Consider the following 17,848-nt stretch of genomic DNA (forward strand, 5'->3'; position numbering starts at 1 on the left):
GCGCGCACTTTAGCCTTCCCTAACCTAGGACTGGGCTACCAGGCTCCCCTCCAAGCCGAGGCTGCGCTGAACCCAGGTATTTATAGCCTGCTCTGGGGCCGAAACAGAGAGCTCTTGTCCCCGGCAGCGAGCGCACACACGCCCGAAGTCGTGCGCACAGTCACACTGCGACGGCGGGCCGCCTGGGTCCGAGGCGGCGCTGCAGGCACGGGGTGGGGCGGGGAGCTTCGAGTCCAGCTCGGCTCCTGCGCCCTTGGAAGCGGTTCAGGAATCTGCCGGAGCCCCGGCCCGGAGCGGTCCGCGCCCGCGCCCGCCTCCTCCCAGGCCGGACTGCGCCGTCCCGCAGCTGTCGGCGACGTTCAACACTGCCTCCCTTGCGAAGACAATACCCACAGTTCTGGTTTCTTTGTGAGCCGGGGTTGGTTTGTTTGGCGGGGGGCTGGCTAGTGCGTAAGCAACCAGAAGACTGGGTTAGGAAGCCGAAGCGCACGCTTCCGTGCAAATGCAAGGCACTGCGAATACGTATTCATCTGTCCCTCCCAACCGCGCTATGCCCCACTTGCCCCACCCCACCCCCCGGCCTTGATCTCTTGGATCCCTAAAATCCCCATCATTCTGGGCAGATCCTGGCACCCGCCAGGATCTCCGTGGGCCCCGAGAGGGGCAGAGAGCCGAGGAGATGAGGGAGGCATTGATGCTTCCCTGCCCTGGCTGAGGGCTTTTCCGCGCCCCAGTGCCTGCCGGCCTCGTTGACCTGAAAAAGGCGGCGGATCTGAACCTCCTCCCTGCTGAGCGAGGCCGCCTCCATTTCAGCCCTGTCGATCCTATTTCTGAAGGTCCTCAGAGAAGGAGATCCCATAATTTACTTGATGACCTGTTTCAGTTTTTAGCAGCTAGGAAATTCTCCCTTCTTCTAACCTCGATTCACGGTGCCACGGATTACGTCGAATTTTTCTGCTTTAGAACGCAGATTGTTTTTGTTTCATCCTCTTGCGGTTGGGCTGTGTCTGTCTGCTCTCTGGAATGACCCCTCCCAGGCCAGATCGGAGAGGTAACCCAGGCCCCAACGGCTCTGGGGCGTTATGTCCCCGTTAGACTTGACATTCTCTTTCTTGCGTTCCCTGCCACTGCCTTATCTTGATTTGTTCCTCCCATCTTTGAGGACTCCTTCTTAGTCTCTCTTTTTAAATCTTTTTTTATTATGGGTATTTTTAAGTACTTAGGAAAGTAGAATGAGAAATCCCATGTACCCCAAATGTCACCTTCAGCAATTAGCAACTCACAGTTAATTTCCCCAGTTCATTTCCCCATCTCCATACTGAATTCTTTTATACGAAATTCTTGATAGTCTATCATTTCGTCTATACATACTTCTGTATTATGTTTAATGACGAGTCTTAAAAAAAAAGAATTACCCCAATATTATCATCACTCTTAAAAAGTAACAATTCCTTAATATCAATAAATATCCGGTAGTTGTTCAAATTTCCTTGATAATCTCATTGTTAAAAATAATTGGTTTGTCTAAAAGGTCTATAGATTTGTTTGATATGTCTCTGAGCTGTCTTTTGATCTATAAATTCCCTGTCCCTTTTTCCTTATATTTTAATATTTATTGAACGAAATGGGTCAATTGTGCATACAAGTCACTTCAGGATTATTGAAATGTAGATTCTGATTCTGGATATCTGAGGTAAGGCCTGAGACTGCATCTGTGTGTGCTCCGGGGTGACCCTGATGCTGGTGTGAGGGACCACACTTTGAGAAGTAAGACTGTAATGTTTCCCAGACTCTGGATTTTGCTGATTGCATATCTGAGATGTCTTTTAAACATATTCTCAGTTTATCTCCTGTATGTCTGTTATATTGGTACTTCTAGGTTTAGAGGCTTGATCAGATTCAAGGCTGACATTTTACATCAAATGTAATCAATCAGTTAAATGTCTAAAATTTGAGTACAGTTGACACTTGAGTTGACTTTTTGTCAAGACTACTTTATCAGTGGGGGTATTTCCTAGTGCATCTCATTAGGAGGTTATAGTTTGCTTGTCTCATTTTTTTTTTTTTTTTTTTTTTGTGATGTTCAGATTTTTAGTGGGTTCCAGTGTGGTCAACCCGAATCCTCCATTATAGAACTCTTAATTACTGGATGATGCTCTTTGTCTAGACCCATTATTATAGTCCCTTAGTGGAAGGATACCCTTGAGGACACCCTAGTACCCCTTCTGTGCTTTTCTTTGGGATCTCTACAAATGTCATTTTCTCCATGAATGCTTCACTGTCCACTCTCAAAAAAAGGACCTCTCTCTCTTCCAAATCTGTGTTCTCATGGAATCAAAGTTTTAAAAAGGGTCATTCAGTCCAACCACTTCATTTTACAGATGAGAAAAATGGAAGTTAAATTGGAATGGCCCAATGTCACATAGCTAATCAGAATCAGCAGATCTGACATTAGACTTCTGGTCATTTGGATTGGCAACCAAGAGGTCATGAGTAATTTTGTAAAGAGCGATTTTGGCAGCTGGATGAGGGCCTAAGCATAGAATCTTAGCATGGTAAAACCAGATGGATATTAGATCTGGTAACCTCTAATTACCAAAATGAGAACAATGAGTCATACAGTTGGTAAGTGACCTTCCTAGATTACACAGCTAACTCTTGTAAGAGCTAGGGTTTAACTGGGGACTGCAGGGTGGGTAGGCGTAGTAGTGAGGAAACAGAGTCAGAACAGCCATGTGGTTTGAGGGCAAATGGGGCTGGAGAGAGAAGATGGAATCTAAAGGGTAATATGATTGAGGAGAAGGGTTTTCATGGATGTTTGAGGCAGAGAAGATACTCAATGAATGAATACATGTTGGATAAATGCACAGAGGGAGGAGGACGTTGGGAGTACCTAGGGTGGAAGTAAATGGAGTGGAAAGGAAGTGGCGGACATTGGTCTGAGGAGGATACTGGAGTCCTTTCCTACTCTACTGAGTGAGAAATGGGGGCAGGGGTGTCTTTTGAAGAGTGAAGTAGGTAAGTACCGGGCAATGTCTAGGGAAAACAATATTTCAATTACAGTGGGGAGGAAGAGTGAGGGCTGAGGAAGAGGTGGATGATATCCAGACACACTTGAATAGGTTCTGAAGGGCTGAGCGGAGGATGAGCAGGAGGAGAGGGTGGCCTCACCTGATGCTGGGGCTCTATGTCAGAGCCTCAGATATACACTCAAGGGTTGGCTGACATAAAGACCTGACCGAGATCCTCCACCCCCTTTTTTGAGGGAACAGGATGCTGAGGTATTAGGCAAAAAGAAAGCATCTGTACCACCCTGTACAGCCCCAGCCTCCTATAGGGCCCAGGTGAGAATGGGGGTGGTGCTCACTTACAGTGGGAACATTACTGCATTGGTAGGCAGGGAGGGTGTTCTCTGTGAATTGCCTTGGCAAGTTGGAATGTAAGTTATACTATGGGGAAGGCTAGGCACAGGTCCAAGGTGTCCTTTGGTTTGAAAAGAGGAAAGTTGCTGAGGAAGAGGGTGAGCTGGACCCTAGAAAAGGCCTGTCATGGTAGCTGAAACTGGTCTGCACATAGGCCACAGAGTTGGGCCTACCTGCTTTTATTTCTGGACTCATTCCCTAAACTGCCAGCCACCTCTTTTAAGCATGTTAAAATCCTACCTTTCCGGCTCAAAACCTATCTCTTCTATAAGGCTTTTCCCAACGCTCTCGGTAGAAACTGATCTTTTCCTTCTCTGAATTTTCATTGCTTTGTTTTTCTCTCAAATGTGGAATGCACATTCTGCTATGTATTATTCGCCTGTCCCCAGGAGACTTTCAGCTCCCAGAGGATAGGGCCCATATGTTACACAGCTCTATGTTTTCCATAGTACCTGGCATGCCTTATCCACATTAGATGCCCAATATAACTATTTGTTAATTGAAAGAAAGAATGCGTGGAGAAATCCCAAAATGGAAAGGTGTTCTTTAAAGAAACCTGACAAGGTTTCTTTCCTTCTAGATGAATTTCCACAACTTCCAAGGATGAATATATGGACCGAATTAAGTAGACATCTGAATGTCCAGGTTAGGGAGAGAGAAGGAAGGTTAATCCAAGTGTGAAAGTAGTAGTCCTCTGATCACAGCTAAGGGAAATCTATAGCTGAACAGCTTGTAACAAGAATAGGGCACATGGGGCCTGATTTACATGAGACATTAAGAAACAGAAGACAAAAGCATTTACTCATCTATCAAGAATGATGAAAACCTACTTACTCTGTGCTAGACCCTGGGGGATGGAGCAGAAATGGGACACAGTCCTCGTCTTCAAGGTGCTCACAGCAGGTCAATGCTAGAGGCAGTAGTGTGCTGCTAAGTGCTTAACAGCAGGATCTCCAGGAGAAAAAAAAAAAAAAAAAAAAAGCGGCAGCAGCTCTGATTGTGGTGTTCATGGTATAAATACTCCCACTATGGCCAGTTTCAAGCTCCCAACGTGACATCACTGAAAGTAGGGTTGGAACTGATGCACCAGCAAGCAAGCTGAGAAGGAAGTAGATATCTACATATCTGCAGGGCCTATGGCCAGAACAGAGACATTTATTGGGAGTGAAAGAAAAGCAGCCAGGGCAAACAATGATGTCTGTTTTCCCCAGAGAAGAACTAAAGAGAATATTTTTAGTGTCAATAAGCTTATGTGTATCCCGAGGGAAGAGAAGGTGATAAATTGAGTGGTGTTAATGAGTGGTGATGGCATTATTGGAAACGTTGTCCAGTACTATCTATGTTAAAAAAAAATAGCCTGGCATATGGGTAAATCTTACAAGATATGGCTTTCCCTGCACTCAGAGGGGCAGTGTTATGTAATATTAAGGTATATCATTTATTGAGTAACTGTTATGAGCCAGGCACTTCATATATCTTATGTCTAGTCCTTACAACCCTGCAGTGTTGGTATTTGTAGCCTCATTTTTACAGATGAGGAAACATGGACTTAGTGAAACTAAGGAAGGTCCTTCTTTTCCAAATTTATCCAGGTTCATGGTAGCCTTCATGAGCCTGAAGATTCCCGCGTGAAATGCAAATAATCAGCTCAAGAAGACAGTCCAACTTAGACACCACGTACCTGATGCCTGTTAACCTTGTGCTTTGTTACCTAGGAGACCACTTTTTGAGCATTCTAGATACAAGGGAGTGGAGCCTTCATTTTAAGGAGGCCATTGAAAAAAATGGAGTCAATGGAGAGAAGAGTGGTCAGTATAGTCATGGGTCTGTATACTGAGTCACAAGAGGAGCGGGGGATGTTTAGCTCAGTGAAAATAATAGATGATGTGGAAGATAGATCTTTAGCCCTATGAGGGGCAGTTACATGTTCTGTAGCTGGAGCAAGAAGGAATGTTCTATGTGCCACCAGAGGGCATAAATACGCCCAGTGGATGGGTGAGGAACTCAGTCATGCATCCCTCAAACACTTATTGTGCACCTGTTTTGTTCCAACCACTGCGCTAAGCGCTGACAGGGGAAGGATATGGCGATGAACAGGACACACATCCTTGTTCAACACTGGGAAGAACTTTCTGAAAGTCCGAGCTGTCCAGCAATGGAACAGGGTTTTCAGGAAAAGTAGTGAGCTTCCTACCCTTGGAGTACCCAGGAAGAGGCTGGATGTGCACGTATCAGAATGTGCCAGAATGAATCTTTTTGTCGAGTGGTAAATAGGACTAAATCCCCTTCCAGTTTAGAGTCTACGTTCAGCCTTGCTTTGGCAGGCTGGAGCGCTGTACTGAAAATGTGTCATCGTGACCCCCCCCTCCCACCAGCTTCACCCACCCAGCTGCGTGCTCTGTGTTCTCTGACAGTGAGCTGTGGTGGGCCAGATAGACTGGAAAGTGGCTTCCAACTGTGACAGGGATGATGGAGTTTTGGCGGGTTTGTGTGGGCTCCAGGAATGCAGCATTGAAGCCATGTACACACAACCTGCTTAAGAACATCCCATGGGCAGAAAATGTTTTCTTCCTCTTCAGCCCTCCTCTGTTGCTGTGCCAGGCGGGCACAATGGTGCCTTTGAGAGGGGCAGCTGGAAGGGGGTGTTGGCAGGGAGGCTGGAAGTAGAACATTGCAGCTGGGGGGGGGTACCAAATTCATTTCCAGGAGCGAGCCTGCGCTGGGTGCCAGTTTCCAAAACAAAACTGCTGTTTCTCAGAGCCCATGGTGGTGGGTTGCCTCAGAGTTGGACAGAAGGCAAAGCCATTTCCTATACACTGCTCCACCCTCCCCGAGTTAAAAAACAAAACAAAACAAAAAACCCCAAAACCGGTGTATGGAGGCATTCTGCTCTGGATGCAGATTAACAGGTTTTGCTGTCTGTCTGTGTTGCTCAGGCCAACTTGGGGTGAATAGAGCTTTCTGAAGGGTCCAGCTTTCTGGCGGACAGGGCAGGGCTGACTGCCATGGAGACAGGCAGGGCTCAGGGGCAGGTAGGCTTCTGGGCCGTAAGAGAGGGCTCCGAATGGAGACCCCTTCTTCTGCCTTTCAGGGTCACTTCCTCTGATGCCACAGCTGCCTGGCACCATGACTCCCGCATGGGCTCTGCCCACTCACTGTCTTAACTCTCTTCGGTGGGAAAGAAGTGGGAGAACTCTGGCATTTCCTGCCCTGGGTTGACAGTTGTCTCAGACCCTCTGCTACTTTCAGAGGTCCCAGCAACCGCTCAGGGATGGGTGTGGGAGGACTTCCCACTCAAGGCAGTTAGAAGGCCCAAGTGCCAGGCGGCACGCTCAGCCACCTCCCTCTTTGTGTTTCAAATGCAGCAAGGTGGGTCCCTTTTATTTTGGTGGCTTTCAACAAGAGGGTATCGCTGGAGGCTGGTCCAGTGGTCATTTCCGTTAGTGTTTTCGCTAATTATGGGACTTTTCACTCTTTGGTTCAATTTTATGATTAATAACTACAGAGCAATGACTTAATTTCAGGCACTGGGCTAGGCCTGGGGATACAGAATGGGTAAGACAGAGTCCTTGCTTCAGACAGCTGACTGCCTAATAGATATGCCAGATCCCGAATGGGAGCTCCACTATCCAGGCATGTGCATTAGGCGGAAAGCAGAGTGTAATACAGAGGTCATTTCTTCCGGGGAGTGCTGCGGCACTGTGGGGGCACGTGGGCTGGAAACTCGTCTAATCCTAGAGTTCTTAGTTATCTTTAGGAGACTCAGTTTCCTTGCATAAATAATGGCAATTATATACAACGTGCAGAGTTGTTTTAAGGATTAAATAAGGTGTGTATGAAGATGCCAGGATGGAGCTCGTTGCAAGGGTAAATGATTGTTGATCCTAATGGACTTGAGATATAACATGTATGTGTGCACATGGTATGTATCTGATCCTTTGTTAGATTATATACCCTTCCAGAAAGAGTCACTTCTTCTACCTTCTTAATTCCTCTTCTGTAGAAGACCAGGATCAGCCAATTTATGACCTCCCTAAGACAGATAAGGGCCAACAAGTCATACTTGTATATTCTCTGTCTGTTGCGATATTCTCTGTAATAGTCCCTGTCACATAACCCAGTTGTAGAAGCAGGAAAAGACTGGAATGCTTCTGTTCCCCGAGGTTGTTGAATCTCCTGAGTGTGGAGAAGATGATGATTCTTTTCAATAGTCTAAAAAGTCTAAGAGAAATGACACATATCCCACTGATAGAAGCTCACAGTTGATCATTACTTAGATGATGCATGTGTTTGTAGATATGGCTTAGGGAAGTTATTCTTTCACTAAGGGACCTTGGTGGTGGAAAAATTAAGCTCACCGGGGCAGAGGTTAGCACAGCCATCTTCCAGGAACCTGTCGCGGGGGTGCCTCCTGACCTGACATACTGCTACCTGACCCCAACCCGGGTCATCTGAGACTGCTGAGGGCCTCATCTAGCCACCGTGCCTTGTATCTCCCACCGCTTTGTGAAAATACGCACATGAGAATTCATCCTTAAAAGTTATCCCAAGGTCCTTGGAAGACACAAAGTATGTGTAGCCAGGAGTCTGCAGACAAAGAAAATCAAAGCAATTCAAAAAGAACAAAGGAAATGGAAAAGAACAAGAGAATAAAAGCATATGGATGAATGGAGGCTTGGAGTGAAATATAGGGTACACATTTGTGGGAGATGAAAAAGAGGGGTTGTTTAAGAGAGGGAAAAAGTTATGTGGCTGAAACTGCAAGCAAACAGTGGGATTCTGTAAGAGAAAACTGACAGAAATCATTTCTTCTTATTCGGCTGAGAGATTTTAAGGATCAGTGAAGGAAACCTGTGGCCAGCACATGGCTGAAAGAGGCGGAGAGGGAGGATGGAGCTGTGTTGAAAAATGGGTAAAGATGTAAGGAATCAAAAAACATAGAGGTCGTTCTAGAATCCTGATTTAAAAAAATCTTTTTAATGTTTACTTATTTTTGAGAGAGAGACAGTGCACAAGAGGAGGAGGGGCAGAGAGAGGAAGACACAGAATCCCAAGCAGGCTCCAGGCTCTGAGCTGTCAGCACACAGCCTGACATGGGGCTCAAACCCACGAACTGCGAGATCATGACCTGAGCCGAAGTCGGACGCTTAACCTACTGAGCCACTCCAGTGCCCCTAGAATCCTGATTTTAAAGAAACGAGAGCTAATATTACTACAAGGTTAAAACATGGCCTGCAGTATAACAGTGCTGAACTGACTGCTGAGATTGTGGGCTGCTTTTCTTTTCTGCCCCTCTATAGTTTAAAGTTCTACCATGCATTTGGGTTGCTTTTACAATCAGGAGAAGAGTTGCCCCTGTAGCAGGAGGGAGCAGGAAGGAACTGAGGTAGGGACACCAGCAGTGTTGAGGACAGGGTGATGGTCAGGAAGCAATGTGAGGTGGTCAGAGCTGCCTTGGATGGTCTCACTGTGAGGATGGTGCTGGAGTGATGGAGCCACTGGCCTTGACCAAGGAAGGGAACAGACTAGAAGGAGGATGTCTCGCTAAGGCCCACTGCAGCCGTCCTTTGACTCTAAGGCTTAATGCGTAATCAGGTTGCCACCTTTTTATTTTCCAGGAATTCGAAATCCATTTGAATGCTCTTCTCACCTCTCCTTTCCCTGGGAGCATGTTTTCATTTCATCTCCCTTGGATTTACAGCTGGTTCGATGGGCTGAGCGTTTGGCCAGTTCCCACCTTCACTACTCCAAGCTCTGAAGGGCTCTACTCGCCCAGACTGAGAAGGTTTCAATGCCAGAAGAGGCCACAGTGCTTGTAGATTTCTTCCCTCTCATTTAAGAGCCTTCGATATTGTAGGTGGATACTGAGGCAGAGTAAGAATGCCCCCAGTCAAAACTTGTGCCACCTAACTGGCCCGGGTGAGCTTGGCCAAGCTACTTAACCTGTAAAGTTCTTGATTTCACTCTTTTGAAAAATAATGGCCCTTGAATGGATTGGAGTAGCTAAAGGTATCTGCCCAATCCTAAAATAACCTGATGCATCATTTATTAACTCCTTTACGTGTACATGGCTTGCCAAATGTTAGTTTTAGAATTTAGGATTCTCATAGACAAAGCCCATACCATGATGAGGATCAGCTATCCCTACCACAGTGCCCAGCACACTCCCTTTTGTAAAATTAAATGTTCAAAACTTGAGATGAAATTCGCATAAGACAGAATTAACCATTTTGAAGTGTATAATTCAGTGGCATTTAGTACTTCCACTCACACTGTCTTTTCAAAGTGTTAGAAGAACAGTCACTTGGGTGGGTTCCATTTTGTTGTAATAACGAAATGCTGCACTGCGCCTCTGTGCTTGCTTAGCCTCTTGTGAGCTCACGTGCAGGAAATTCTCTAGGTCTGGGTTCCTGGGTCATGCGATCTACAAATGTGCTTTCAGTTGAGTGTATATTGCTAAACCCCTCTGTCAAATGGTCACCACTTGCATTTCCATGGCAGCGGCTACGGTTCCCATTTCTGCTCCTCCTCCCCATATCTGGGGGCAGGGGCGATGAGGGGGTGGGGTGGGATGGGGTATGGTTGCCACAGAACAGGTAAAAGTAGCAAACTAGCTCTATCAGCATCAGCATGGAGAGATCTCAGGAACATCATGATGCATGAAAAAGGCAAGTTGTGGGGCACAAAAGGATTGCGGGGGAACTGAGTTCTATCTGTAATATTTTATTCCTTTGATTAAAACATACTTGAAGGGAATAAAACAAAATACTGACAAATATATCTAAGTGGGGGGGGGAATGGGAGTATTTGATATATCGTTCCCAAGACTTTGTTGCATTAAAAAAAATCCTCAATTAAACGTTGTGGCGGGGGGGAGGAGGGGGAACCTGATGTGCGGATTCCCAAAATATACTGGATAACATTTTTTTTGAGCAGCTTCCAAATTTGGATTCACTTTTCCCCATGCAGAAATTCATATTAGTGGAGCCAGCTAGCCTTCCCTTGTGAACATTGTTTTAAAGTAGATAAAATATCAAGGAATTTTGGAAGTTCTTATTTTTAGCCAGGAAAATGAAAAATTTCCACAGCATGTAAAATAAGTGCTCGAGTTGAAGCCTGCCTGGTTGGCTCCACCTAGCTATGATCACGTCTAAGAACCTTTTTCCAAAGCTATTCTGGGCCTGGGGTGGGGGAGGTGACTCACTGGGTCCCTCCCTCACCCCAGCCCCTATCTGTTTATTCAGGTGAAATCAGGTGAAAATGAACCTTAATGGCAGCTTTGGGAGGGAAGAGAAGTCAGAGACTAAGAGACCCCGAGAGAAGCCTGAGACCAGGGATGATGACAGTCATGTGGGTGACATGCTGGCTTCTTAATTAGCGTCAACCACAATTTACGGAGCACCCATTTTCCAGGAACAACACTAGCGTTCATAGTTGCCAGAAAGGAAGCATTTAGAGCGAGCATTTGCAATATTTGTTATCTTCTTTTTTTCATAAAGGTAAAAATCTCATGCCTACTTTAAAGGCTATCTGAACTGTTAAAATAAATAAAAGCGTATAAATAAAAAGAGATCACACATGCCCCATACCTAGTTGAGAATCTGGGTTCTAAACTGAAGTGCCAGGACTGCCTTGAAAGTCCTGGGTCTTGGGCAAATCTGGATTTGAAGCCTGATCTGACCATACATAGGCTGTAGACCTCAAGGGAGCTCCTTGCCTTCTCTCAGCTTCAATCCCCTACTCTGGAAAGGTGATGACACCTGCGACTTAGGGCTGCTTTGCAGATTCTGTGAGGCAGTTAGTTCCACTGCTAGTTTAAAAAAACAACAACAATCATGAAAACTTTAATCTGGATAACAGCCTTGGGAAGTAGCCTAACCCCTTCCCCCCCATTTTATAGATAAGAATACTGAGGCCCAGACACACTGTTCAGCAAGTTACTCGACCTAATTACAGAGCTGGGCTAACCTCCTGGTCTTGTCTGGGCCAGGCGCCTTTCACTGCACCCGCCCTGGCCGAGTGTCTGCGGCTGAGCAGGAGATCTAGCGTTACCTTCTCCCCTGCCTGAGTCTCTGAGCGGCTCAAAACAGCATCTAGAGTGATCTGCCTCATGCGGTTCCCCAGGACCCCTGGGTCTAATTTCCTTAGCACTAGTCAAGTGAGTATACTATATTAACCAGCTGTTGTGTGTTCTGTCGACTGGGCTGTAAGCTTTCTGAGAAGCAACCAAGTCTCCTAGTCCTTCTCAACAAGCCATTAGCCTCAGAGAAACAGGTGGTGTTTCCTGTGAGAGACTTTTAATGGAGACCTTTCCTGTGTAATCTCAGGTTAGCTTTCGAGTTTTACCACCCTGATTTTTACCAGCGTGTCTCTCTCTCTCTGTCTCTGTCTCTGTCTCTGTCTCTCTCTCTCTCTCTCTCTCTCTCTCTCTCACACACACACACACACACACACACACACACACACACACACAGCAACTACATAGACTTTACTATCTGTTCCCCTCAACCCCTTAGCAGTTTGTGCTCTCAAGTTACTGACCCTCTCAGCCTCAGCTTCCTGACCCATAAAGTAAAGATGTGAATATTTGCCCTCAATGTTTGATGGATCAAAATAAAATGAGATGCCGCATGGGAAAGCGTTCTGCAAACTTTAAGGCATAACTCTGACTCCTATGGTCCAGCATGAACTGATTCCTTTCTCAAATGAGGTTAGGACTGTGTCTTCCGTTCTTTTAAAGCATTTCTCAGCAGACCCACCTGGCTGCCTCAGCAGAGACAGAACCAAATGGGCCCACATTCAACAAAGGAGGAAAAACCTGTGTGTCCGTGCTGAAGCATTCACTGAGTTTCTAGCACTTTTAAGGTAAATCTCTATTGGGTTCAAACAAAACTCATTCCAGGAGACCTCGAATCTTCGCTCTCACAAGTTTCCAGCAATAGAATCTTAGTCAAGTTACTTGATGTATCTGAGCTTCGGTTTCTTTATTTAAAAAATGTGACGAGGGGCACCTGGGTGGCTCAATTGGTTAAGTGTTCGACTTCGGCTCAGGTCACGATCTCACAGTTTGTTGAGTTTGAGCCCCGTGTTGAGCTCTGTGCTGACAGCTCAGAGCCTGGAGCCTGCTTTAGATTCTGTGTCTCCCACTGTCTGGCCCTTCCCTTCTTGCGCTCTCCCTCAAAAATAAATATATAAACATTTAAAAAAATGTGATGATATTTGCCTCACTGGGTTATTGTGTCAAACGAGGACACATTACGGTAGGCAGCCGAAGCATGTGACCTTTTCCTCTCCCCTTTGCACTTTTCTCTTCTTTTCTTTTTACCCTCCTAAACTTCCGGGCCTCAACTTGCTTTTCCATGAAATGGGGATAATAATACCCGACCTACGCAGCTCATAGGGTTGCTGTGGGACAATGCAATAAAAGCTGAGCTAGGGGTTTGAAAGTGGTGACGTGTAGTATAAACACCTGTGTGGAGTTATTCTTGGGACCACTGACCTTGAACTGATGAGTGTGCTGGTCCTCGTGGGCCCGGGCTGTTGTGTGTAGCGGCCACATTTAGCAGGTCACTTAACCAGCTTCTCTTACTGCTCTGCCCGAGGCTCCTGATGCTCTCATAGCTACCTCTGGTGCCCTGCAACCCCTGTCACTCACATGTCTTGCTCCCTTCTGTCTCTCTGTCCCCCTCTGGATCACAAGTCTACCCACTGCTCTCTGGATGCAAAAAAAGGTGCCGGCCCCAATCCTGCGGGTGTTAGAAGCCGCCTGTCACAAGACCCCTCCCCCCCATTCCCCTCATGAATAAATACTAAAAAGACTCATTATGGGTAGATAAGGAAAACAGGAAATGCTCCCCAAAGTCCCCAACAACCCACAGCATGAACTATCCCACCCCCTCCAGAGGTCACCAGCATCTTTTGCAGGGAGGCCACTAGCCCCCCATGTGGTTGAGGAGGAGCCCTTGTTGTGTCTTGGCCCCAGAGGGAACCAGCAGCCGGGAGGGCGAGCTGCACAGGCAGGGGAGCCGAGCTGCTCTATTCTGGGCACAGTTTCAAGGCCAGCTGCAGGGAGAACAAGCAGTTGCTGTGTGCCTGCAGCTGGCAGTGGTTAGGCTGGGGCTGTCCCTCACTCGGGGTATATTTAAAGAGACCCCACCAGGCGATCATGCCAATGGGAGAAATGCACACACATTTCTGTTGGCCGGGCTCAGGCTCCGAGCCCAGCCCTGCCCTCCTTCTCTGCAGCTCTCTCCCAGGCAGTGGATTCAGAGAGGTGGGCTAGCTCCTCAGCCTCTCCCAGGTGTAGCTGGTCCCACCTGGGGACACAGAGCCCTGGCTCCTGGGCCTTTCTGCCCTCCAACTGAGCCCTGAGCTGGCCAAAAGTTCTAGGGATTAGCCCTGACCAGATCCTCCCACTCCGGGATTGGTAACCCGGCAACGGAGGGGAGAGGCAGGCAGATGAGTCAAATAGAAGCACAGAATCTCTGGCTTTGTGTTTTGTTTGTGAAAACTCCCTGCGCGCACAGGCTGCCTTCTGCAGGGAATGGTGGGGCTTTCCCACACTGCTTTAGGCCAAATGCTCCTCCTCAAAGCGGTGCCCAGGCCCAACTTGACTGCTAATTCAGGCTTAGGGACAAAGCTGGTGGGCCAGGGTGAGCCCACCCTGGCTGAACTCTTTGGCTGCCTCTTTCATTTGTTTTTCTCAAGTGAAAACAAGGCGACAGGCATGAATCCCACGGGAAGATGGTGTGGTAGCTGAGAACCATGGGCAAGGGAACCAACGGCCCGAGGACCCGCAGAGCAGAGGCAAGCTGCTGTGTACAGACCTTTGGCCTTTCAGGTGGCCGGAGACCAACGAAGCCCTCTCACAGTGGTGAAGAGACTTCTGAGGGGAACCCAGCAGGAGTAGGGTGAGCGGGTGGGAGGCAGGCAGCTTACCAACGGGGTGGGGGGGGGAAACCTCAGGCAAACTGTGTGAGGCAGGCTGCTAAAAGTGCTAGAAGAGTTAGCAACAGGATCAGCTACGTAATTTGAGGGGCCCGGTTCACAATGAAAAGGCAGGGCCCTTTGTGAAAAAGTTTTCAAGAATTTCAAGATGGTGACAGAAGAGCATTGAGCTGAGGGCTCTTCTGAGCAGCTGCACAGTTTGCATGCCCACGAAGCTGACCCGGGGTACCTCCGAAGTCGGTTCCTTGAAGCAGCTGTGACAGTGGGGGCGGAGCGAGCTGGGGGTGTCTGCTCCCAGGCTTTGACCAGCTTTGGGACATTGCCTCTCCCCACCAGCAGCTTGCCTTTCTGTGCTGGCGACAACTGAGTGTTCGCCTCTCTGCGAAGGGGCAACTGCAAGGCCACAGTGGGGGCAGGGCTGAGGAAGGGAACGGACCTCTAGGCCCCAGAGCCCCAAGGTTCTCTGGATGGGCCCAAAAGGGCAGGTCCGGTGGTTGGAACCCTGAGCGAGGGTGTAGCGGTGTTTGGGAATAGGATGGAGATATGACAAGTGGACTCCACTCTGGGTCACCTGTTCAGGACCCAGGGGATATGTCCTGAGGGTGTGTGTGACAGTTCAGGAGCAGAACTAAGGTCCGGAGAAGGCTTATTCCCACCTGAGGACTCACCTCCAACTCTATGTGGTCATGCAGCTTCTTGCAGGTGGCCGCAAAGGTCTCAGAGGTGCCAAATTCAAAGTACCACAGTTTGTTCTTCATCCTGCGCCACGAAGCAGAGAGCTGACTCAGTATCATGTGTTTGAAGCGGTCATGCAACACGGCTATGCTGCTGGGGCTGGGAGGCCCAAGCCCTCAGCTTTCCCCACTCCTGTGTTTTTAGCACTTGTTGATCAGATGACAGGGGTAGAGATTTTTCACCAACCGTTCCGGCAAAGAACTTAGAGAAAAACCCGTTCATTTCATAGACATCATGGCTACTCGGCTGAACCATCAACTGCTCTGAACTTCCTGGTCAGAGCAGGAGAAAGGTGTGTTTGCCTCTGGATCTGGATCAAGGGAAGGTTCCATGAAAATCAACCAGAGGCGACAAGTGACACCATTCTCCGATCATGGTCCTCTCTACTGCTAATGCAGAGGGACTTCAGGTAGAGCCCTCTCTTGGGTATAGCTGGGGTAGGAAGGGAAGATCAGACAGACTTTTGAGTCTTGGCACAGAGAAGAGATAGTCCCACACTAAACCCACCAACACATGTGCTACTTTGTCCATGTTCTGACTGAGGGAAGCAGAATGGAGAGAATTAGACACAGATTTGCAGATAAAGTGAGAAGAGAAGAAAAAAACGGAGTTGTTTGGGAGCAAGAGTTCTCCCCCCACCACCTCTTCCTCAATTGTATTTGCTTAGGTTAGGACAATATTTCATTTAGGGGTAGATCTTGTCATTTGCTTCAAAGTAAGAGCTCAACATTTAGAGCTTTACAGTTTTTCAACATCTTCTTTAGTGGGGGAAGGAAAGGGATTCCCACGTAGCTGGGGGCTTTGCGAAGTCAGATGGTGTGTCCGGACACTTGATCATTTTGATCAGATCGTCTCAGCAAGTAGTGTGTCTGAAGGTATTCTATTTCCATTCCCTCCCTCCCAACTGTCGTCCCATTATCAGGGGCTAGCTAAGAGAAGGGACACCTGTCCCGTTTATAAGATGGCAGATTTGGCCAGGGAAGGATTAAACAAAATCACATTTTTCTTGGCACATTCTTCTGGAAAGAGGAAGCCACCTTGTGTGCTGGTGATCCTCTATCCTCAGATTTGTGAACTAAGAGGAAAAGAGCATTCGTTGAAGGGCAGAAGGCTCTTATTTCTTCCTCGTATTCCTTGGGGCATAGCAGATGACTCTTCAGAATAACAGACAACTTTTTATCTCTGCATCTCTCGAAGAGTCTGCCTGGAATGTGAAGATGCGACTGTGTTCTTCCATTGTATGATGATTCCTAAGACCTAGTTGACGGAGCCTTTCTGACTCTACCTGTGCTTGAAAAGAAATGATAAGTAATGAGGGAAATAAGAATAGGCAAGATTTAGGGAGTTACACCTAATGTAGAAAGTCAACAGATTTGGGTATACTTGTAAGTAGACCAGTGCTACTCAACTAGTGTGCTGTAATCAGGCATGCCTGGAGTATCGATCCCCTCAGTCTTCGGGGTGGCCAAGTTGGAGCTGAGCCCCCACTGTCGTACTGGGCATTCTCATCTGTATGCTAACCAAGTGCTTTTGTTTTCCACGCGTGCCACGAAATGAAAAATATTGGGAAACACTGTTCTAGATCGCTGGTTCTCTGTATGCACAGTAATGTGAATACAAATCACCTTCATTAAAATGCAACTTCTGATTCAGTTGTTCAGGACTGGGGCCTAAGAATTTTGTGTTTTCTAGCAAGCTGCTGGTGCTGGTCCAGGGAGCACACTTGGAGCTGTGAGGATGCGGAGACCACATTTGTGGTTCTGAAACATTGGTATTCGTAAGAATTGCCTGGAGAATGCAATTAAAATGCTGCTTCTTGGGCTTCTATCTGCAGAGACTCTATGCGATAGATATGGGGCCCAGGAATATGCATTTTTATGAGTGGCCAGGGGATCATTATGTAGGTAGTCAGCTGTCAGGACTTTAAGACACATTCCTCTAGATCTCAATGAAATGGCAATCAAGGAACAGGACAGACGGATTAAGCCTGACAGGATTCTTCAGGGAGGATTAAATGAGGGCCAGTGCCTTTCAATAGACAATGATGGCGAAAGCCCCATGACAGGAAAAACACAGATTGTCATAAATGTCAAGGTTGAGCATTCCTCTCCAGCAGCGAAAGCATCTCTGTAGCCAAGAGACCTGCATTGTGATTCCATTTTCAAATATCACTTCTGGTCTGAATCATGACTTTTGAAAGTTATTGCCAGGAGATTTAGAGTTTTAATAAAAATTTCCGGAAGCCACCAGCTATTTTTGCCCAGAAGTGGCTCTTCTGATAATCTAATAAGGTTAAGAGGTCATGGTTAGGTCAGTGTAGCAGAATGACTGAGAGGATCAAACAGACTACTCATCTCCTGCTGGTAAGATGTCCATTGCTGCCTGTGTAATCTTTGGCAAGTGTTACGCCTTAGTTTCCTCATCTGTAAGATGGCGATAATAAAAAGATGTGCTTCAGAGGGTGAGAAGATTAAATCACTTTGCAAGTGATTGCAAAGCACTTCACATAATGCTTACTGCATAGCAAGCTCACCAAGAACGTTAGTCGCTTACATACTGGCTATTAATTCAGTGTCTTGAGTTGGCATGTTTGGATAACATAGTAGGGCAAAAATGACAGATCAGATTGGGTGGCTGTAGATATTATATGTGCAAATTTTTCTAGGACAAAAAAATGTGTGATCATATTTGTTGGATCATGTCTTGACGTTTAGTTATAAACATGTCCTCCACATGTTTATTCT

The 17,848-nt window shown here is 47.0% G+C and overlaps 1 protein-coding gene across 3 annotated transcripts in view; it reads right to left on the reverse strand.

The window, feature by feature from the left end:
* DGKG (diacylglycerol kinase gamma) overlaps positions 1-17,848 on the reverse strand; it is a 158,761-nt gene that overhangs the window by 41,023 nt on the left and 99,890 nt on the right. For all 3 annotated transcript variants that reach the window (XM_047100146.1, XM_047100145.1, XM_047100144.1), the window contains one exon: positions 15,038-15,128. In XM_047100146.1, the coding sequence (XP_046956102.1) occupies positions 15,038-15,128 (91 nt within the window). The remainder of the gene's footprint in view (positions 1-15,037; positions 15,129-17,848) is intronic.

This window comes from Lynx rufus, unplaced genomic scaffold (genome assembly GCF_022079265.1).
Source record: "Lynx rufus isolate CCGP_SWC_20201006 ecotype Redwood Valley unplaced genomic scaffold, mLynRuf1.p SCAF_5, whole genome shotgun sequence".
NCBI classification, from domain to species: Eukaryota; Metazoa; Chordata; class Mammalia; order Carnivora; family Felidae; genus Lynx; species Lynx rufus.